At 42.5% G+C, this 19,349-nt stretch overlaps 1 protein-coding gene across 4 annotated transcripts; it reads left to right on the top strand.

The window, feature by feature from the left end:
• Positions 1-145: 145 nt before the first annotated feature.
• Positions 146-17,955, top strand: LOC117580280 (ral guanine nucleotide dissociation stimulator-like 1). Of its 4 annotated transcripts, none has more exons than XM_034266752.1 (6): positions 146-462; positions 3,281-3,676; positions 14,467-14,568; positions 14,651-15,559; positions 15,620-15,772; positions 15,845-17,955. In XM_034266752.1, exons 2-6 carry the CDS (start codon positions 3,650-3,652, stop codon positions 16,988-16,990), a joined length of 2,337 nt encoding a protein of 778 aa, XP_034122643.1. In that variant the 5' UTR covers positions 146-462; positions 3,281-3,649; the 3' UTR covers positions 16,991-17,955. The 4 variants fall into 4 exon arrangements, with proteins under 4 accessions (XP_034122643.1, XP_034122642.1, XP_034122641.1 ...); XM_034266751.1 differs by lacking the exons at positions 146-462; positions 3,281-3,676 and adding exons at positions 5,337-6,109; positions 10,273-10,845 and having other exon boundaries at positions 14,654-15,559; XM_034266750.1 differs by lacking the exons at positions 146-462; positions 3,281-3,676 and adding exons at positions 5,337-6,109; positions 10,273-10,845.
• Positions 17,956-19,349: the final 1,394 nt, after the last annotated feature.

Below are 19,349 nucleotides of genomic sequence, written 5' to 3'. Positions count from 1 at the left end.
AATACCTTGCACACAGGTAGATCGTATGGTTAAATCTGAGCCAGCCAACGATCACTCTCTTTTGATTTTTCTCTCTCTCTCCCTTTGTTGGCTGTGTAGCGGAGCCAGCTTCTCGGGCCTGAAGCTGAGTTTTGGCCGCCTTGTCGCAGATACGACAAACGCGTTGCCAAAGATAGACGAGTCGGCTCTCCGGTTACGGGCAGCAGCAACAATAGAGCCATCATCTTGTCGGGAGATTGCTGGTGGTGTAGGGTGCCGAGTGGGGGTACGACGCGGATGCGGAGCGTGGCTCGTAATGTCTGCCAAAGCGTAACGAACGGTTTTTCAGTGCTCAAGACAACAGCAACATCATATCGTTAATGGTATTTTCTGTTTCGTGTTTCTGTGTGTGAAAAAGTGCACAAAAGTGGCCCCTAAAAAGAAAAGCGACAAAAAAACAACCACAAAATGAGTATCTAAAAGGTATACAATGAATATTGAAATTAACCCATAATATAATGGATACAATTCGTAAATAAAATCGTACGAATTCAATGGAAATATATTTCTAAAGAATTAAAGTAAAGGCCATAATAAAATTGGCATTTACACACCTGCAGCGTCCCTTTGCCAGTGTATTGGTGTCTTGCTAGGTCTGTGCATGTGTGAGTGCGTCTGTGTGTGTTCTCCTCTCTTTCTCTGTGTGTTTGCCGTTGCATAGCTGTAAACCAGTTGCCAATTGCAACGTGTTTTGGGCCAAAAGAGAGCCAGCGAACAGCAACAAAAAATATAGGAAAAACCCAACTGCAAATTAATAATTAGAAAAGTGTAAAGCATTGTATGAATACCTAAAAAGGTGTCCCCCTACACAGTTTTTAGGACTCCAAACCTTTCGAAAACACAGTAACTATTTATAACAGATCACTTCCATCCGGTCCCTACAATCTATGATCTGATTTATAATACAAGCTTGTTCATAAATAAATAATTATCTCAACGAACATTGTTTTTAGAGTCTGAAACTGATTACTTCTTTGCGTGGCAGTGAACGTTACAAAAAAGTAATTTTGGAAACAGCTCGAACCTATCCAAAAAGCAGATAAATGTGTATCAACAATTGTCTATAAAATATAGAACTGCTTGCGTGTGCCTCACAGAAACACGTCCGAAACGAGTGTCAAAGCGACAGAGCAGAGAAGAAATCGCACAGACAAAATCGACAAAAAATAGGAAAAAACTAAACTAACAACAACAAGGAAAAAAAAAAACAAAGCTTAAGAATATAAAAAGATTTAACATGGCCATGTTTTTGCGTTATTTTTGTTTTTGGCTAATAAAGCAATTTGATATCGTAAGACAAAAAACATGAGAGTGAGATCATGGCTGAGAGCGGTAGTCGAGAGAGATATAGAGAGGTGAGGGCCAGGTAAAGAGAGCGAGTGCGCGGCTCTCACTCAGCTGTGCTCTGCTGGAGCGTTACCAAAATTGACTGGTACCGATTTGTAAATATTGACCAGCAGCAAAAACAAGTAGACCCATATATCACTCGGACATACCATACGTATAAACATGCTTATACCGTTTATGGATCCCCAGATCTCCACAGCCCAGCTGTGTGGAGGTGTAAAATTTCGCAAAAAGCTCATCCAAGCTGACAGAACAGCAAAAGCAGCACCTGAAGAAAAAGAGCACCTGAGAGAGAGAGAGAGAGAGAGCAGCGTTGACTGAGACTGCGACTGCAACAGCGAAGCAGCGACTTAGCGCTGGCAGCGCAGCTACGCCCCTTAGTATACCCTAGCATAAGTAGAGTTTATTAGCTTCTACGGATATTTTCAGCGACCTACCGACTCTATGACTATTTATAGAGACTTTTGTCAAACTAGTTGCGAAAGGGTATCAAGTGGTCGAGTGCTCCTCAAACTAGTCTGAATTCATGTTCTAAGTTTTGTTTGAAACTAAAATGCTAATGAATTGATGAGGTCTTTTATAGTTCTGAGAAATTATAAAGAGGGACAGCGGATGATGGAAGATAGATAGAGGGAGATAGAGGGAGGAGTTGGCAAGACAGAATGAAGACCTCAGTTTGCTGTTTTCCTCTTCTTCTTCGTCTGCTTCTTGTTATGGCGCTTGAAAAAGGACCAGTCAACGCTCAAGGTAATCAAGGTTGATGATCGGGCAGCCAGAGTGCCCTTAATGAGATGGGAGGGCATTTATATTGCATATTTATGCATACATTTTTATGGGTATATTTACTTGCGAAGAAGAATCGTCCAACTAGTAATTGGAAACGTTATTAGACACCACAAACCAACCCTTTTTTTAGTCGATCTTTCTCGAATGGCACAGGTACAGCCAAATAACCGCAAACACCTGATTTACCATAGCCTATCTCTCTCCCTCTCTCTCTCCCTCTTTCTCACTCTTTCTGACTCTGTCGTAGTGTTTGACCAGCCTCTCTGCCTATTCTTTGATTTGTTTTGTGTTGCATAGAAATTTTCAGCATTTTTTCATGTTTGCCTGAGACCTCTCCCCGCTCAAAACAAAGCCGTTCAGAACGCATTCCAGCGCATAGAAGGAACAGGTAGAAGCAGCAACTCGCAAAAAGAACAGAATGAGCTGAAAAAACTTTCATTAATGTTTTTTTCCTTTGCTAAATATTTCGAGAAGATCCGCTATCTTTTGTCTCCTTCTGTCTCCTCTCTTTGTCACCCCCCTCGTTCGTGCCTGGACAGGGGGTAACTGTGATTACGAATCGTAAAAAAGAAATTCATCATTTGAGACTGAGCGAGTGACAAGCAGCGCTTTCAGCGTCGCAGTTGGTCGCGCAGTCATAGCTCGGCACAGTGGGGCTGCTAGTTGGTGTTTGATATGTATTAGGATTGGATATGGTTACATCTTAAGACAACGGGAAGTTATAAAACTTTAGAACAAAGCTTTAGACATTCTTGTGTATTAATCGTACCCAAGCCAACATCATGCTTCACATGGCTTTTAACTAGCCACCAGCCCACTGTGGTGTCGCTCATGTATCGGTCCGAATATCGTAAATCAGTTGCGAGCTTTCCTCTGCTTGGGTTTTGTTGTTGTTCGGCGGTCGGTCGCTAGGTCTACGGTCTTTTGAACGGTCTTGGGTCTCCTCTTGGGGGGGTCTTAAGGAATGCCAGCAATGTGTGGCGTTTGGCTCTTAACTTTTATTGACCGTTTCAGTTACGCGCTCCACTGCGGCGGCTGTCTGTCGCACTTTCCATTGCTTGGCGCGCTGAAACGATTTTCACTCGAATGTTTTGTCGCTTTCTTACAGTGTTTGGTAACGCAGGGGAGCAGAAGAAAAGAAAACTTGAAATTTGTGGCGATACGATTGCAAGTTTGGTCGCGTATCTGCCAGATACATCCGCTTGTCCGGCACAGCCCGGCCCAATTGCACAACCCAAAGAGAAAAACATAAATACGATTAAATATAAAACGCCTTGCACGTGTGTGTGTGCCACAGAGTGTGTGTATTCGAGTCTTTGTTCGTCGTTAGTCTGGCCAAAATGCGCGTATCCAACAGACACAAGTCATTATCTTCCGCTTCAGCTTCAGCCTCAGATACAGCTACAGCTACGGCAACTGCAACGCATTCGAGTCCCCGCAGCACGCACCTCCATGTAATTGCTGCATCTGGAATATAATGAGTCAAAGTGTGGCCGATAGTCTGGTGAGTAGCCAAACCCATTATCTACCATATATACAACCTATGTATTTAAGTTGTACGAGCATATACTATGCATAACTGCCCTGTAGAAAGTAACGGGCCAACTGCATAGAAAGTCATTTTGAAAGTATGTATCTCGCAGGGCCTTCAGGCAAGAGGTTTGTGTGTGGAGTTATTGCCCACCAAAACAGCTAATTGCTTGCTAAAACATTTTCGTAACTCATTAGCCGTAAATTGTGGTTAGGCTAGGAGAGCCATAATGTGCTATAAATAATTAGCGGAGTTCGTTTCTGCATTGAAAATGGAACTAAATATTTGCTTTGAAACTCATATTTGTGATGTTATTTATAGCGTATCAATAAGCTACTTTTATTTCGATTTAGCACTAGTAAATAAACCTTTCCCCTGATATCGCTTTCTCAGTTTCTTCATTTAAGATCAAGCGATAACGCTTTTCTCATTCAATCAAAACTCTGAGAGAGAACATCCTCCAAACAATTGTATTTCCTCTTAGAGACCTTATCAACTCAAGCATTGGCTGCAATAAAGCGATAATTTAGCGATCATCAAATTAAATTTCCAAAAATGTTTGATAGTTAACGCTGAGACCTTATCATGTACATAACTTTCAAGTATTACCATTTCCTCCCCCCAATCTATTTCCCTCTTACGAGTATGTACCTTATCAATTCGTTTTGTCTGGTCTTTTGCTAATTGATCGATCAATTGCCTTGCTTTGGGTTCCAATATTTACACAGCAAACAAAACATTTTATGGGGGCTCTTACGCAAATTCACGTTTTATTAATAATTTAGCGCATTGATTTCCCTCTTCAGCTCTCTCTCTATCGCTCTCACTAATTCGTTACCAAATAATACCCAGGTATTCCGATTTGCATAATTATGTCACTGAAGGTGGTCAATGGCACACAAACAATGGAAGAAATTTATTTAAATTTTGTCCCAAGCATAAATCAAACATCAAATTCGGGAAAAAATGCCTAAAGTGTCTTCAGGTTTTGGGGGGGCTAATAAATTTCGTTAATAAATGTGAAAAGATAATTAAAACACAAAAATGTACAAAAATACTGAATAAGAAAGATACCAGGCAGAGCGCGAGAGCATTATCTACATATTCTCGAGAGAGCCAAACAAATGAAGAATCAGAGAAAAAACATAAACAGAGCGAACGGATGAAAAACATAGTGGGTGCTAAAATTCCCACGATCCCACGACTGGAATACCTGTAATAAATAGAGAGAAAGAAAAATAGAGAGAGAGAGCGAGAGAGAGTGTGTACTAGAGCGTAAGCAAACTTGTGCCCATGGCATAACTATGAGAGGTATGGAAATTTTTCTCGGCAAGGAGACTATTTTGTCTCACACAAAATGTATTATGTAAAAATATGCAAGTACTCATAATTAAAGGCAGTGACAGGAGAAAATGAAACAAACATAAAGTATACGAGTATAATAACATTGGCAACACAAACAAGGGAGCGGTCACTGAGTTGCTCATACCTTGTATTTCGAATACCTTGGCGCGAATATTCTGTTCTGAGCACCGGGCGTGAGAGCAAGAATTGGGGTTGGTTTTGTTGTCGAATGGTTTGCTCTGCCCGTGCTTGGCTTTTTTATGACCCGACGAGATGGCAGCACTGGCCCAAGTGCGTTTTTAACTGTTGTTGGCGGCGGTTGTGTCGCTCTGCCAAAGAACTTTTCGTGTGTGTGTGTGTCTCGCGCGCGCGTTTTCCCCCCGCGTAACGCAAGCGTTTAGGGAAAACCCCCCGCATGTGAACTTTGTATAATGTTTTGATAATTCCATGCATATATTTTTCATGCTGAGATGTTCAAAGAAACACAGGAAAATGCGTACAAAATCTCGAAATGTTAAGCTTGTGTATGCAAAAGTGCAGCAGTAAAAGTGAAACTAAATAGTTTATAGAAGTGCAAGAAGGAAATAAGTAAAGAAAGTAAAGAAAGAAGGCAAACGGAACGGCGTGATAGAGTTTAATCAGCCGTAAAAGGAGTAAGATACAGACGGTCAGACGCCAGACAGAGACGACTGTCTGCCAATTGAACGTAGTGCAACGAACCCAAGGATTGACTCTCAGTAACCACCAACCCAACTACATCCACCACCACCACAACCTGCTCCTCTTGCTGGGTGTGTGTGTGTGAGCGCAAGTGTGTGTTTGTGTTGACTCATCGCCATTCCCAGGAAGCTGGCACTGGCTGGACTTACCCAGAACCCACAGAAGCTCAAAGAAAGAGCAGCCAGAATATCGATTTTACTTGTTTCCACTCATCGGTTAAAGGAGTGGTGAGGTGTCAATTAAAGGGACGAGAAGGAAGAAATCCAATAAGAAATACCATAGGACAACAGGAACGGAATCTCAGCAACATTTTTCAACGAAACAAAACCCAATCCTCAAATGGTAAACCACCAAAAACAGATAAGCGCCCAAAGGAAAGAACGAGAAAGGCTGCTGCTGATCTATTAGTAGAGAGAGAGAGAGAACTGAAATATTGCAATGTGAAACCGCAAAAGAAACACAGAGAAAGAAATTTGCATGAGATCTAACGGTGCTGGTAATATTCTAAAGCAAAATAAGTTATCTCTCTCACGCAGGTAGCCAAATACGCACTGAAAGGGATAGTCAGTCGTAGGAGGCTGCACTCAACCTTTTTCGTACTTTTCTTCCACGACCCAAAGAAATCTGAACCCTGAATATAAAGTGTTTTGTACTTGATCTGGTTAATTATTGGTATTGATTAATTTAGCTGAATTATTATGGAATGTTGTGGAAATCAAATGGTGTGGCTAAAAATGTTTAAAGTGAGAATGAAAGCAGGATAAATGTGAATCATATTTGAGTATCCATGATCATAATCCACAAAACAGATTGAATGACCCATCAAATGAGATGGAAAGGTGATATAAATCATATCCAATCACAGACCTGGTTCTCTTTCATTCACTTATTTTGTGAAAGGCAGCATTTATTCCTACACATTGTATGCAAAACAAAAGCTCTCCGCCTCCTCCCGCTGCCACTACTGAATCAGCTTCTCTCCAAAGATTCCACTCCCCTATGTATGGAAGAATGGAGAATGTAGGAGAACGCATACAAATAATTAACGTTGCTAGTTATGTTCAGTGGCTCAAGCTTTAGTTCAAGTTGATATATTACTGTATTGTTTGAACATCATCTCTGCTGCACGGCGGATGTGGTTTGATAATAGCCAAAGAGAGGGACAGCGGGCGAGAGAGACATACAAATACAGTGCGAAAGAGCAGAGAGGAAGAACAACTGCTGTCAAGCTGAGTGCGTCGGATGCAGATGCAGTCACATGTAACTGGCAGTCGTCAAAGTCATTTAGTCAGTCAGTCAATCGGAGCAGAAAAGGTATGGGTGGACAGGGAGATTAGGGGAAGAGAGCGACAGAGGGACGCCAGTTTTAGTTTCAGTTTCTGTTTTACTTTTACCTTTTCAATTTTGTCAGGCATTGTTTGTGTACCCTACACATGCTGGGGGTGTGCCCGAACTTGCAAAAAGTAAACAAATGTATTCCATTTTAGGAATGTTTATCATGAAGATCCAAACATACAACAAGTATTTATGATCCCTACGGGGTATTCTATATTCGTGATAAGCCCTTTGCATTTATTTGATTTGCTCTTGTTGCAATTCACTAACTCGTGCCAGGGGTCGACGATTTATAAATAGATATGTATTGTTGTGTACCCAGATACATAAATACATATATACAAATGTATATAAAAGCACGAGAAAAGAACAAACCCCCCAAATGACCATCCTCTTTGATGATGTTTCTCGCATTGTGGGTGGTGGGTGGCTCATTTCGTTCGATTTTCCTTTGTTTTGACCGGGCCGGGGCTATTTTTGCAAAGATCTGTAATTGAGAAAACAAGCCCCCACCCGAGAAAGCCCCACAAACACCCACGCGCACTTTCGCTGCTGGAAAGAGCCAAAGAGGAAAGGTCACCTGCTCTATATATAGACAGATGATGTGGGCAGCGCACCAATCATCATCCCCCACCAATCATCATACTTGGTCGTAGTTTAGTGCTGTTATTTCTTTATAATTGAGTCGCTTCCATATACAAACACGAATATGTTTGACAATTGCTCGGCTGGATGGGTTGTATGAGATGAATGGGTATGTGCCCGTAATACTATAATAATTCATCATTTATAATGAGCTTTGTTTCTGTTTATGTTTTGGTCTCTTCCTTCCCTCCCATTTTGTGTGCTTGGGTTGGGTATTTTCTGATGAATCATGGCGAATCGAAAATGAAACTTAGTATTTTTGTTGTTGCATGCAAATGTATTCGATGCCTCCACTCAGATTCGTATTCTCATTCTCGTTCCGTTGTTCTCGTACTCGTTTAGCATTCGCTGCAATAATAAACGTGAATGAAATGAGTGTACCCGGCTCTCGGTGCCTCTGTCTCAGAGAAATATGTACATATGTGCATATTGATTAGAGGGAGGGCATCTCAATTGGAACAAATAGGTGCGAGTACATATAAATATATATTTCTACAGAGATTATGTGCATATGCATGTAGCCCCCTTAAGTAGGTCTGGGCTGGGTCCAAGGTTTGGAAGGATTTATAATCAGCTTTCGCTTCAATGTCTCAGTTATAGAAATTGTATAATTTCTTGTCAGCAGCTCAGGGCGGATTTAAATATTTCATAATAAATAGCAGAACATATTCTTCGTACATTAATTTGTGTGTATATATTTATTGGACATTTATGTGTGAAAGTATTTATTTGAAGGCTTGTTGTGGCAGTTCTATTGATTTAATAATCTCAAGGCTTTCAATTTATTTTATATGTATTTTGATGGGAGTAGAAAATGTAAACATTTGAGTGTTTATTTCTCAAAAACTATTTGGAGAACCTTCTTCCCATTGGAAAATTTCGATCAACGCTTTTAGAAATGGAACAATAATAATTCTTTTTCGAATTAAATGCTATTTCGAGGCAATCCTAGACCTCCCTCAATGCCAAATGCTTAGTTTAGGGACGTGCCCGAATTAAAGGGAATTTTTGTTTGTATATTTCAAATCAATCATTATGCCGGAATGAAATTTTCATGATGCGCATTTGATTGCGGTGGTCTTTCATGCATTTCCTTGGTAATTTAATTTCGAGGCCTTAATTCTCATTTGTTACACTTTGCCACAGAGAGAAAGAGAGAGAGAGAGAGACCCGCAACCTTTTTCTGGCTGATGCCGAGACGGATGCTGACCTCTCCGACGAGATTAACTGGCTCAAAGACCTGCACCGACCAACCGAAATGACATTTCTGTACACATGAATCTCCGGCCCCACAGGCCTTAATGGCAGAAACAAGTTATGTAATTGTATGTAACGGAGTCAACTCGGTCTTTGGTCTGTAAAATTGCCAGAGTTGGCCCCGATTCATGGCTAAACACAACACGAAATGGGCTGGCTCGGTTCGGTTCATCTCCGGCCAGCTAAATAAACGCCACAAAATTGCTGGAGAGTAGAGAAGAAAAGCAAAACGCAGTTTTCCAAAGACACAAAAACATTTACAAAGACAAATTTTTGTAGAAATTTCTGCGTGCCCAATCGAATGACGAAAGCAGGATGCTCTAATGGGGTTGCAGTTTTGATGGAAGATCTCAAAACATATGAGAATCGCTGACTGAAGAAATGTATCATAGAAATGGTAGACAAAATGGGCAGCTTGCCTTCTACGCTTGCATTCGGAACTCAGGATATTTTTTCTTAGTTAGGGTATCGTCGACATTCAATCAACATTTCTATGGCTAAACGTGTGCGCAGCTGTCAATTGGCGTGAAATACTAAACACCAAGCGAAACAACAAACAGGCCCCAACTGCACGTATGAACATACAAACAACTTCCTGGTAAAAGTTGTACACATCTCGGATGGATAGTTGTGGCTGTGGGGGGATAGCTGGGCTGATCATCATCCTCGTACTTGGGGATGTTGTTTATGGGTACAGGCCGGCCGGGAGCCACATCGTGCCTAGCACAATGGGAAATGGTTAAACAAAGATTGCCCGTAAATTTCGCCTCAAGTGAGAGAGAGAGGGGGAGTGGTGGGGCGTAAATACTTCCCATTTCATCAAACACGGATGGAATGGGATGGGATGAGTCGACTCGAGTGGAGAAGCGCCTCAAGTGAATGGAGCGCCACTTGAAGTACAAAAGTCGCTTGTCAAAAAATATTCACTCGCATTTTGTCTGGGGGTTTTGTTCGATGTGTTGTCTATTTTCGGCTGTTTTGGAGCTCATAAACACATAGACACAGCTGAACAATACGAGTGGATTGTGTGTGCGTGTTGTGTGTGTGTTTTTCGGAGGCAAATTGTAGCCAAGGTCAGGGGCTCTGTGAATGAACTGAAGCGATGACAGCTACGGCTGAAGCTGAAGCTGAAGCTGAATCTGAAGTGGGTTGAGGGCCAAAGGCAATCAATGAACCGCAGCCAAAGACCAAGATCAAGTACAAAACAGCCCCGAGAGGTTCAGTTTGGAGTCCCAAATTTCTAAGTAGAGTCTCCGAAATCTCTGCAGAATTTCACAAGCCAATCCAACTGTAAATGCCCGCATAGCCAACATCCGCACCAGCAGTCGAAGCCCACGCTTATCAAGAGCCACACTTGTGCTTATCAGCTGCAAGACTTGGCCGGCTACAATCGCGCCCTTATGCCGCCGCTGGACAACACCGACTTCAGCAGTGCCTGGCGACATGTCAACAACAATTCGACCAGCAAGACCTGCGCCTACCACCACCAGAAGCCGTCCCACCATCAGCTGTACCATCACAACACATGTCCGCGTCAGAAGAAGGCCTCCGGGATGACGGGGCCGGCTGCAGGGATGTGCCAGCACCAGCAGCACCAGCAGCACCAGCAGCAGCAGCAGCAGCAGCAGCAGCACCGGCGATCCCGCTCAGCATCCGCCAAGACGCGGCGCAATAGCTCGTATCATCCGTACGATGATCTGGATGCTTCCTCGGCGGTGGCCAATGCGGAGCGCAAGGTGGTGGCCAGCCTGAAGTACCTGTGCGCCTGCACGGGGGCCACGCTGCGCAATTTGTCGAAGAAGACGAAAGATTTACACGCCAAGAACTATACCTACACCAAGGTAAATAATACTGCAAACACACAGGGGGAGATACAAATACAACAACCAAAAACAATTCAATATTTTTCCATATTTCGCTTTGATGTTTACCCCTCGTTTCTTATGAGTGTGTGCCAGTCGCAGACTGTCGCTTGGCTCTGCTCTGTCATGTTTATACAATTGTTTGTTTAATTGACACTAATTAATTGTTTCAAATTGCAAGCAAGAATACGATGCGGAATCGTTTGGGTCTAGGAAATCGATAAAGCAAAACAAAATAGGTCCACTTCAGGACAGGATGCACACAATTAATCAATATACTTCGATGACTTGCTCTTTTCGACTTTAATCGATTTTTAATTAAATCTATCGACGAGTGGTCTAAGCAGTAAGCTGAGTGTTTTGTGAATAAGTCAAAGATCCATCCTGTAAGATGATTTACCACCGAAAACACTCAGGTAAATCATACTTAAGTGGCAGTACGCACAGTTTTTCCTTCACTTTGACGTAAATGTGGATTGTACAGAGCTGCTGCTGCCATAATGCGTCATTAATTAAACAACCAAACACAAAAAAAAGAGAGCAACAATTTAAACAACACAAAAACATACCAAATAAATAACAAATAAATTAAATAAATAAGGGAATATACATTCGTATGTACAATACAATTCGAGAATAGCAACAAAAATATTTTTTGGCAGATGCCGCTAAGAAAAAGTCGCTGCCGACTGAACGGATGATCGTGAATCGGAATTGATTAAATGGTTGCCTTCACATTGTATATGCATAGCCGTGTATACATACATATATGTATGTATATATGGATAGATTGGGGAAGGGGAAGTCGAAATCAGCCAGCCGAAAAAATAAACCAAAAAGCAGCAAGATCACCAGAGGCAGCGGCAGCGGCAGCGGCAATTAACCTGAAGCATGCTACAATTAAATAGAAACAATTGCAATTTTGTTATGTATTTTGTATGTCTGTTCGCACGTTTTTTTTTGTACACGGTATAATGCTAGAGGACAAGGGTATATTACATTCGTATACACAGGAGTAGACGTATCGCCTTATTACATTTTCCTGTGGCATAAGGAATTTGATTTCCCCTAATTGGATCTTCCGATTCAGCACTCTCGCCCAGTCGTACTTTTTTACGTAAGCGGAAAAATGTAAATCCCCTTCGATGGTATGCCATTTGTCCGAATACCGACTGTTTCATTCGTGCTTTCTTTTTATTTAGATTTCTGGATTTTTAGCAGGAAGCTGCCAAAAAAAAAAAAAACAACAAGAAGAAAAGAGAATGTTTTGCCAGCTGTTGTTATTATAAATTCTGTATTTTCTTTAATGAATTAAAGAGATTCTTGAATCGCAAAACATTGGAATTGCTAAAGTTGCCTTGTCGAAAGTGTAAACGGGGGTCGCAGGATTTTCACATTCGCTGTGGCTTTACCCTTACCCCTAATATTTCCACATCTTTTCTCGTTTCTTATATATATTTTTTTGCAAGGCCATTTGGAAAAGTTTCAGCTGTTTCCAGACCAAAAATCTCCACGAAACCAACGCAATTTATGCACAATTACACAAAGCAACAACAAATTACAATACGGTGGGGCATGCGGCATGCGGGACCGCCACTTAACGCCCCGAGAGAAAAAAAGAGATTTTTTGTTGTTTTTGTTTCATATACACTCGTTGAGAAGTATGTACATAATTTGCTCTTTACGAAATATTAAAGTACTTCAATACAAATTTACGAAATGCGGCCAGAGTGAACTAAACATTTGAGCAATTTCTGTGTTCCCTTGTTGTTTGTTGTAATTAAAGCGCATGCGGGCAATTAATTGGTTCAACATGAAATCCGTGCCTGTCTGTCTGCCTGTCCATCTATCTGACTGTCTGTCTGTCCGTCTGTCCGTCTGGGTGTCTTGCGGGGCAGGGTAGGCGTGTGACCCCACGTATCGGCGCTTTGCGAGTAATGTTTATGTTTAGGCATTCCTTGTAGCGAATAATCTCACTTAAAGTGTGAGATATTTCAATGAAACTTTACACAAAGTCTCTAAAGTTTTCTGAAACAGAAACACGCTTCTTAGGGCAGGGAATGTCCATCTTCGACTTTTATTCTTTCCTGGTTTATCTGTCATTTTGGGTTCTCTTTGTTTTGTAAGTGTTGTTGTCAGTCAAATATCTTTTTATAGCTTGTAAATACTCGGCTCTTCTGTAACGCCACCGAACTACGCCCCAAGCCCCACCCACTAATGCGAACCTTGCGTGCCCTTCCCTTTGTGGCGGCTGCTCGTTTATGTATTCAATTCCCTCTACTCCGAATGCTGCTTATTCATTCACTACTCGTTTAATGCTTTCTTCACGCTTTGTGTGAGTGTTGTGCTGTGTTTGGTATTTACATAGTTTTTACATAAACACAAAAGGTATTTAGTAAAATTCTGCCCTCTTTTTTGTTCGCTGCTGCTTGTTGCATGATTTTCTAATTGGAATTTTAATGCTTGCGCGTTGATTAAATGCGAAAAAATGTAAGGAATTTTTAAGGGGGGAAAATGCTCTTTCACAAAGGTGTGTGAAACACAGCAATGAGTGGCAAGACATAAAATTAGTGGATATTTAGTGGAGCGTTTACCATTTACGAATTAAATTTTTTTTATATTCTAAATACTTTTTTTTTAATGTTTCATAAAACGTAACAAATGCACAATATTCTCATTAAAAAAAAAAAAGAAAACCAAATCTGTTTAAATAGATAAATGAATTTATTTTAAGTATTTTCTAAAGTGGCTGGGATGGTAATACATTTCCAGAGTTTCTTGAAAAGTTGCAACAAAATGAAATGTATAAAATTAGCTTAAAAAGTGAATACAAAGCATTTTGAAATTGATTTCTATAATTCGAAGCAAGTATTTAAATTATTTAAATATAAATTATGTTCATATATATTTTGGCGTCAGATTCTCCTAATAATTGAGAATAATTAAACTTTTTAAACTGGTTTACTTTTACTTTTTAGGCCGTTTAATATATTTATGCTTAGGAAAATATATTTTATTCACACTAAAATATAAAAATATCGTAGCATGTCTTTTTCGAATTATATTTAATTTTTGTTTGCTGCCAAGAAATTAGCAAGGAATTTATGCGTGTACCAATTAAAATAGCAAGACCACAAAGGCAACAAAAAGTCCGACAAGACATGAACAAATGCCACACGAAACGGAAATGGAAATGGGAAATGCCAGACAGCCGCATTTCCACAAAAACAAACAATTTCCATTGCCTCTTCCATATACAAAAAAACACAAATTATTTTGCACAAATTGAACAGTGGGAAGGAACGACTTCATGTTTATATTGAAAATATTTAAAAATTCCTTTGGGACTTGGGTTAAGGGGAAATAAATTAAATATACATATGTCGGAAATCGGTGGCTAAATTTAGATGAATGATAAATGATCGGGCCCAGGAATTGGCAGCGAAATTTGACTTTGACTTTGCCATTAGATTCCAGAGATATTTATAATGTTTATTGGGTGCAGGTTTCAGGGGTAGATACTCGCTGTAGTTTGTAAGAAAATAGTTAGCCTTGACTTCCATTTAATTAAATTTCCTTTCTCTCCTCTTTATATTGCAGCCCACGTGGCGCCTGTGGGGCGAGGAGCACGAGAAAAATGCAATTTTCACGGTCTACCTGAAGAAGGTCCGTTACCATCGACCCACGCCGACAGCAAGCAATGTGAGTAGCAGCTCCTAAATCACCTCCTAAATCAATTACCTAAGTGGCTAATAACATTCTCTACTCTACTCTGACCTTTTAGCAGGACTCAGATGATGAGATTTCCCATCTGGAGTGGGAGACAGTGCGAGTGCGCTTTGTGAAGGCAGCAACGCTGGCCCGCCTGGTGGAGGCCCTGGCCACAGACGACGGGGAGCTGGAGTCGACGTTCATCAATGTCTTCCTGTCCACATATCGCACCTTCTCGACGCCCAAGCAGGTGCTCAGTTTGCTGACCCAGCGATACGATGCACTGCACGACAAGCATCTGGAGGAGCTGGAGCAGGCGCAGCAGAGCGGTCAGGTGGAGGATCCGGCCTACGATCCGCATGCGTCCATCCATGAGCAGCACAAGAAAACTCTAGTCTCGGCGTTGCATGTGTGGCTTGATGGGTTCCCAGAGGACTGGCACGAGGACAATCTGCAGCAGATCCTGGCCTTTGCCACGAAGCGGCTAAAGCGATCCGATCTGCACATCAAGGTGCTCAATCGCCTGGAGCGTCTCATCCGGCAGTCTGTCTATGGCAACGGAGGCGGAGTAGGCGGCGGCGGCGGCGGCGGCGGCATGGAGAACAATGGTTTGCCCTGGCTGACGCAGGCCCAGCAGGCACAGTTCATGATTCCCACGCACTATGGCTCCAGCTACGACCTGAGCGATCAGTTCAATGGATTGTATCTGACGCCCATGGGCCATGGACCCATCTACCGTGGACCCACACACTTCCTGCAGGCCTTCCGTTTCCCCCATGTGCCCGTCAGACACTTTGCCGAGCAGCTGACGCGCATGGACACGGACCTGTTCAAGCGTCTGATTCCCCACCAATGCCTGGGTCACACCTGGGCACGCCGTGACAGCGGTGGATCGGAGACGGTGGTGGCCACCATCAATCAGTTCAATGCGGTTCTCTTCCGTGTGGTCTCCAGCATTCTGATTGATCGTCTGAAGCCTCAGGTGGGTTTTTGGACAGTTTTCATTTCCCCGCAGAAACTAATGTTGAAAATCTTTTTCCAGGAGCGTGCCTTGAATATTTCCCGCTGGATTGATATTGCTCAGGAGCTGAGAATGCTCAAGAATTTTAGTTCCCTCAAGGCCATCATTTCGGCACTGAATTCCAATTCGATTTATCGACTCTCCAAGATCTGGGAGTTTCTGCCCAAAGAGAGAGTAAGTCCAGCCCCCATCTAGAGGGATACAAATGTGTGCTAACAGATTTATTTTGTATCCTATCCCCGCCAGATGGAAGTCTTTACGGAGCTCGCTCGCATCTGTTCGGAGGACAACAATGCCTGGACCCTGCGAGAGGTTTTAAAGCGGGAAGGAACGGCCAAGAATCCCGATCCGGGCAGCGATCAAACTGATCGACATCTGCAGAAGCTTATCCTGAATCTGGGCACACAAACGTCCCACGGAACGATACCCTATTTGGGCACATTTCTCACCGACCTGACCATGATCCATACGGCCAATCCCGATTACCTCACCGAGGACAAGCTGATCAATTTTGACAAGAAGCGCAAGGAGTTCGAGGTCCTAGCACAGATCAAGCTGCTGCAGGGTGCGGCCAACACATACAACCTGCAGGGGGATGCCCTCTTCGATCACTGGTTCGCCTCGATGCCGCTCTTCGACGAGCGGGAGGCATTCGAACTGAGCTGCCGCCTGGAGGCACAGCCGCCGGCACCGCGCAAATCGGTGGTGAGCACAAACACCTCGCTGACCAACACGACGGCCTCGTCCACGGCCTCCATTATAGGCCACCGCAAGACTGACTCCATTCACTCCAACTCGAGCAGCGGGGCCGGTTCACAGTTCTACTGTGAGCTGAACAGCAGCACCAGCTCCCGGCACAACTCCCTGGACCGGGATGCCCACCATGCCTCCCTCATGTCCGCCTCGAGTAGCGTGTCCAACCTGTCGTTGGACTCGAGTAACTCGGGCGGACGCCAGTCCGGCAAGCTGACGCACTCCCAGTCCATGGGCAACGGTCTGAAGTCGAATGGGAACGGGACCACCATCAATGGCGTGGGATCGCCTCACATCAATGCCCAACTGGTGCAGCCGACTGGCGTCCCACCGCAGTCTGCACCGGACTTTTACATCATTCGCGTGACCTACGAGACGGACAACATCGAGCTGGATGGCATTGTGCTCTACAAGAGCATCATGCTTGGGAACAATGAGCGCACACCGCAGGTGATTCGCAACGCGATGCTCAAGCTGGGCCTGGAGGATGATCCGGATCGGTTCACGCTCGCCCAGGTGCTGCCCGACAAGGAGCTGGTGATGCCGAAGAACGCCAATGTCTATTATGCGGTGAACACGAACTACAATCTCAACTTTATACTGAGGCCGCGCAAGGACGAGGGCGTGGCTGGCAGCTAGTCCACAGCGGTGCCTCTGTCCCAGTTATGGTGCTTGGGATACGAGGGCCAGGAGTGAGGACGCAGCACGGAGCCGTGTAAATAGTTGGAGCTCGATTCGCACATGACAAAACCTGGAGAAAGAAAACCAATTCATATTTAAGTTATTTATTTGAGAAGAGAACGAGGAGGAGGAGGAGAAGGCAGCTCTCTGGATTACGCGTAGATTGTTTTTGATTTAAATCCTCCCGTCAATTAGTCCGTAGGCAACTTTTGTAATCTCTTATTTTTCCCCGGGAGTTTGTTCATAGAAAGCCGAACACCCAAAACAAACACACATATTATATAGAGACTCTACTGGAATATTTGCTGATATTTACATGTATACTTAACAATATTTATGTATATAAAAAGTATATAGAGGAGAGATGTATACAAAAACATTGATATTCTAAATGTGGTACAATAATTGTTGTATTTTGAAGACGGTATTTAGTTCATCCAGGACTCGCCTTGTCTGTACTTTATTTTGAGAATCTTCAAAACACACACAACACAACAAGACGTACTCCTACTCGTATTTGTATAGATGTTTTTTACCCACTGTACGTGTATTATAAATACAAGAATACAAAATACTATATACATTATATATAACTGAGCAATAAGTACGATTTGTAACCATTGCCGGAGTGGAAGTGAAGTGCGCAACTACAACTACCCACAATTATCGTTAGATAACTTTATGTGGTTAAGAAATTGTATTTGAGTTTATTTCTATGTACACTTAAGCCTTCAAACGAGAGGCAGCGACAATTAACAATTAGTAGTTATACATATGCGATATACACACTAAGGATCTACATGCAACAGATGTATACATAGTAAATATGAGAGCTATTTCGAATGCAACATTGGAGTAAATTGCATACCAAGTAGGAAAACCCCAGAAGAAAACCGATTAAATTTGTAAATATATCAAAGAAATGCGTCAACTTGTGTTCTTCTTCAAATAAATTGTACCAAAAGCAAAGACAAACTGACATTTTACTTGGATGTGTTTTGGAAATATTATAGCTATAAAATAGTTAGAGCTTAATCGATTTGTAGAATAGATTTCTGAAGGTATTTAGTCATGTTTTCTCATAGTTACCTTCAAGAACACAACAGTATTTAGTATAATTTAGATGAGAAAATCCTTAAAAACTCTACAGACCAGAAATTCGTCATTCCATTCAAAGAATTATCAAGCGAACAGAATTAATTTACAACTTTTGATTAGCCCTTAACCCACAGACAAGTCAACAGAAAAGTTTAACCCATTTCCCTGCAAAAGGAATCAGACAGATACTTGCGAGAGAAAGAGCGAGAAGCCAAGAATAGAAAAATCCGATTATCAAGCAGCTGATGCCAACAGAACTTGGCCAAGGCTTCAAACCAAATCAGCATCTACAATTCTACAGTGGCTAGAGGGCAGGGCGCTGAAACTGCTGGTGGAACGGGTACTGCGGAGGGGTTAGAAGAAAAGACCAAGTTTAGCGGGTCAAAACATCTCATTACATTTGCCAGGGATAGAACCCAAACTCAACCCATACCCAACGAAAACTGGAGGCAGTAAAACTGAAATAAATTACTTTTTTGGCTTTTTAACAACTTTGGGACGTAAACGAAAACAAGTTGCACCTCTAGCACAAGCGTGACCCTGTGCCAGCTACACCTCCCTTTGTGCTGGACCACTTTCTCGGCAAAACAAATTTCTGGTTTCCTTTCCCTTTCCTCTTCTATAATTTTTGGTCCACACAAACTTTAATTAGATCACTTCAATGACAAAAAATAAATCTTTTGCCGCAATAATAAAAGCCAAAGGGAAACAAATTGAGATGGAACCGAGGGAGAAGTACGACTGGGGAGAGAAAAGGGAAAGGGAGAAAAGCTCTCTAGAAACAAACTTTCACGAAACTAGTCAGTGAAAATCCGCATCAAGCATCAAATGGAAATGGAAATGAGTTGACTTGACTTGACAGGGGGCGGTGGTTTGTCAAAGAGGTGGAAAACTGAGACGGACGGACCCTCCACAGGGTCTGGTCTGGGGGATGGTGAATGTGCGACAAGTTGACATCAAAGTCGAGTTGAGTGGGTGAGTGTGATAGGGGGCGTGTGTGCGCGCGCTAGTGAAAGCTCCGGGGTTAACAATGACGTCATAGTTGTGCAAGTCAAGAGCGAAGAGCAGCAGCAGAAGCAGAATAAGAGGAATAGAAGAAGAGTAGCAGCAGACGCAAAATAAGCTGATGCTGTGTGGAGGTGAAAGCAATTTAAATTGCACTACAATGGCATTTCGTCATAAACGAGTAGAAATAATCAATAGAATAGACCACAGGCAG

Source organism: Drosophila guanche, unplaced genomic scaffold (assembly GCF_900245975.1).
Source record: "Drosophila guanche unplaced genomic scaffold, DGUA_6, whole genome shotgun sequence".
NCBI classification, from domain to species: domain Eukaryota; kingdom Metazoa; phylum Arthropoda; class Insecta; order Diptera; family Drosophilidae; genus Drosophila; species Drosophila guanche.
The sequence above is the reverse complement of the archived record's forward strand: the minus strand, read 5'-3'. Positions and strand labels throughout refer to the sequence as shown.

Bases quoted from the DNA above. Each gene is read 5' to 3' on its own strand.
- LOC117580280 (XM_034266750.1), top strand. The intron at 10,846-14,466 runs GTAAATAATACT...TTTATATTGCAG, and splicing joins AGAACTATACCTACACCAAG to CCCACGTGGCGCCTGTGGGG. The intron at 15,773-15,844 runs GTAAGTCCAGCC...TATCCCCGCCAG, and splicing joins AGTTTCTGCCCAAAGAGAGA to ATGGAAGTCTTTACGGAGCT.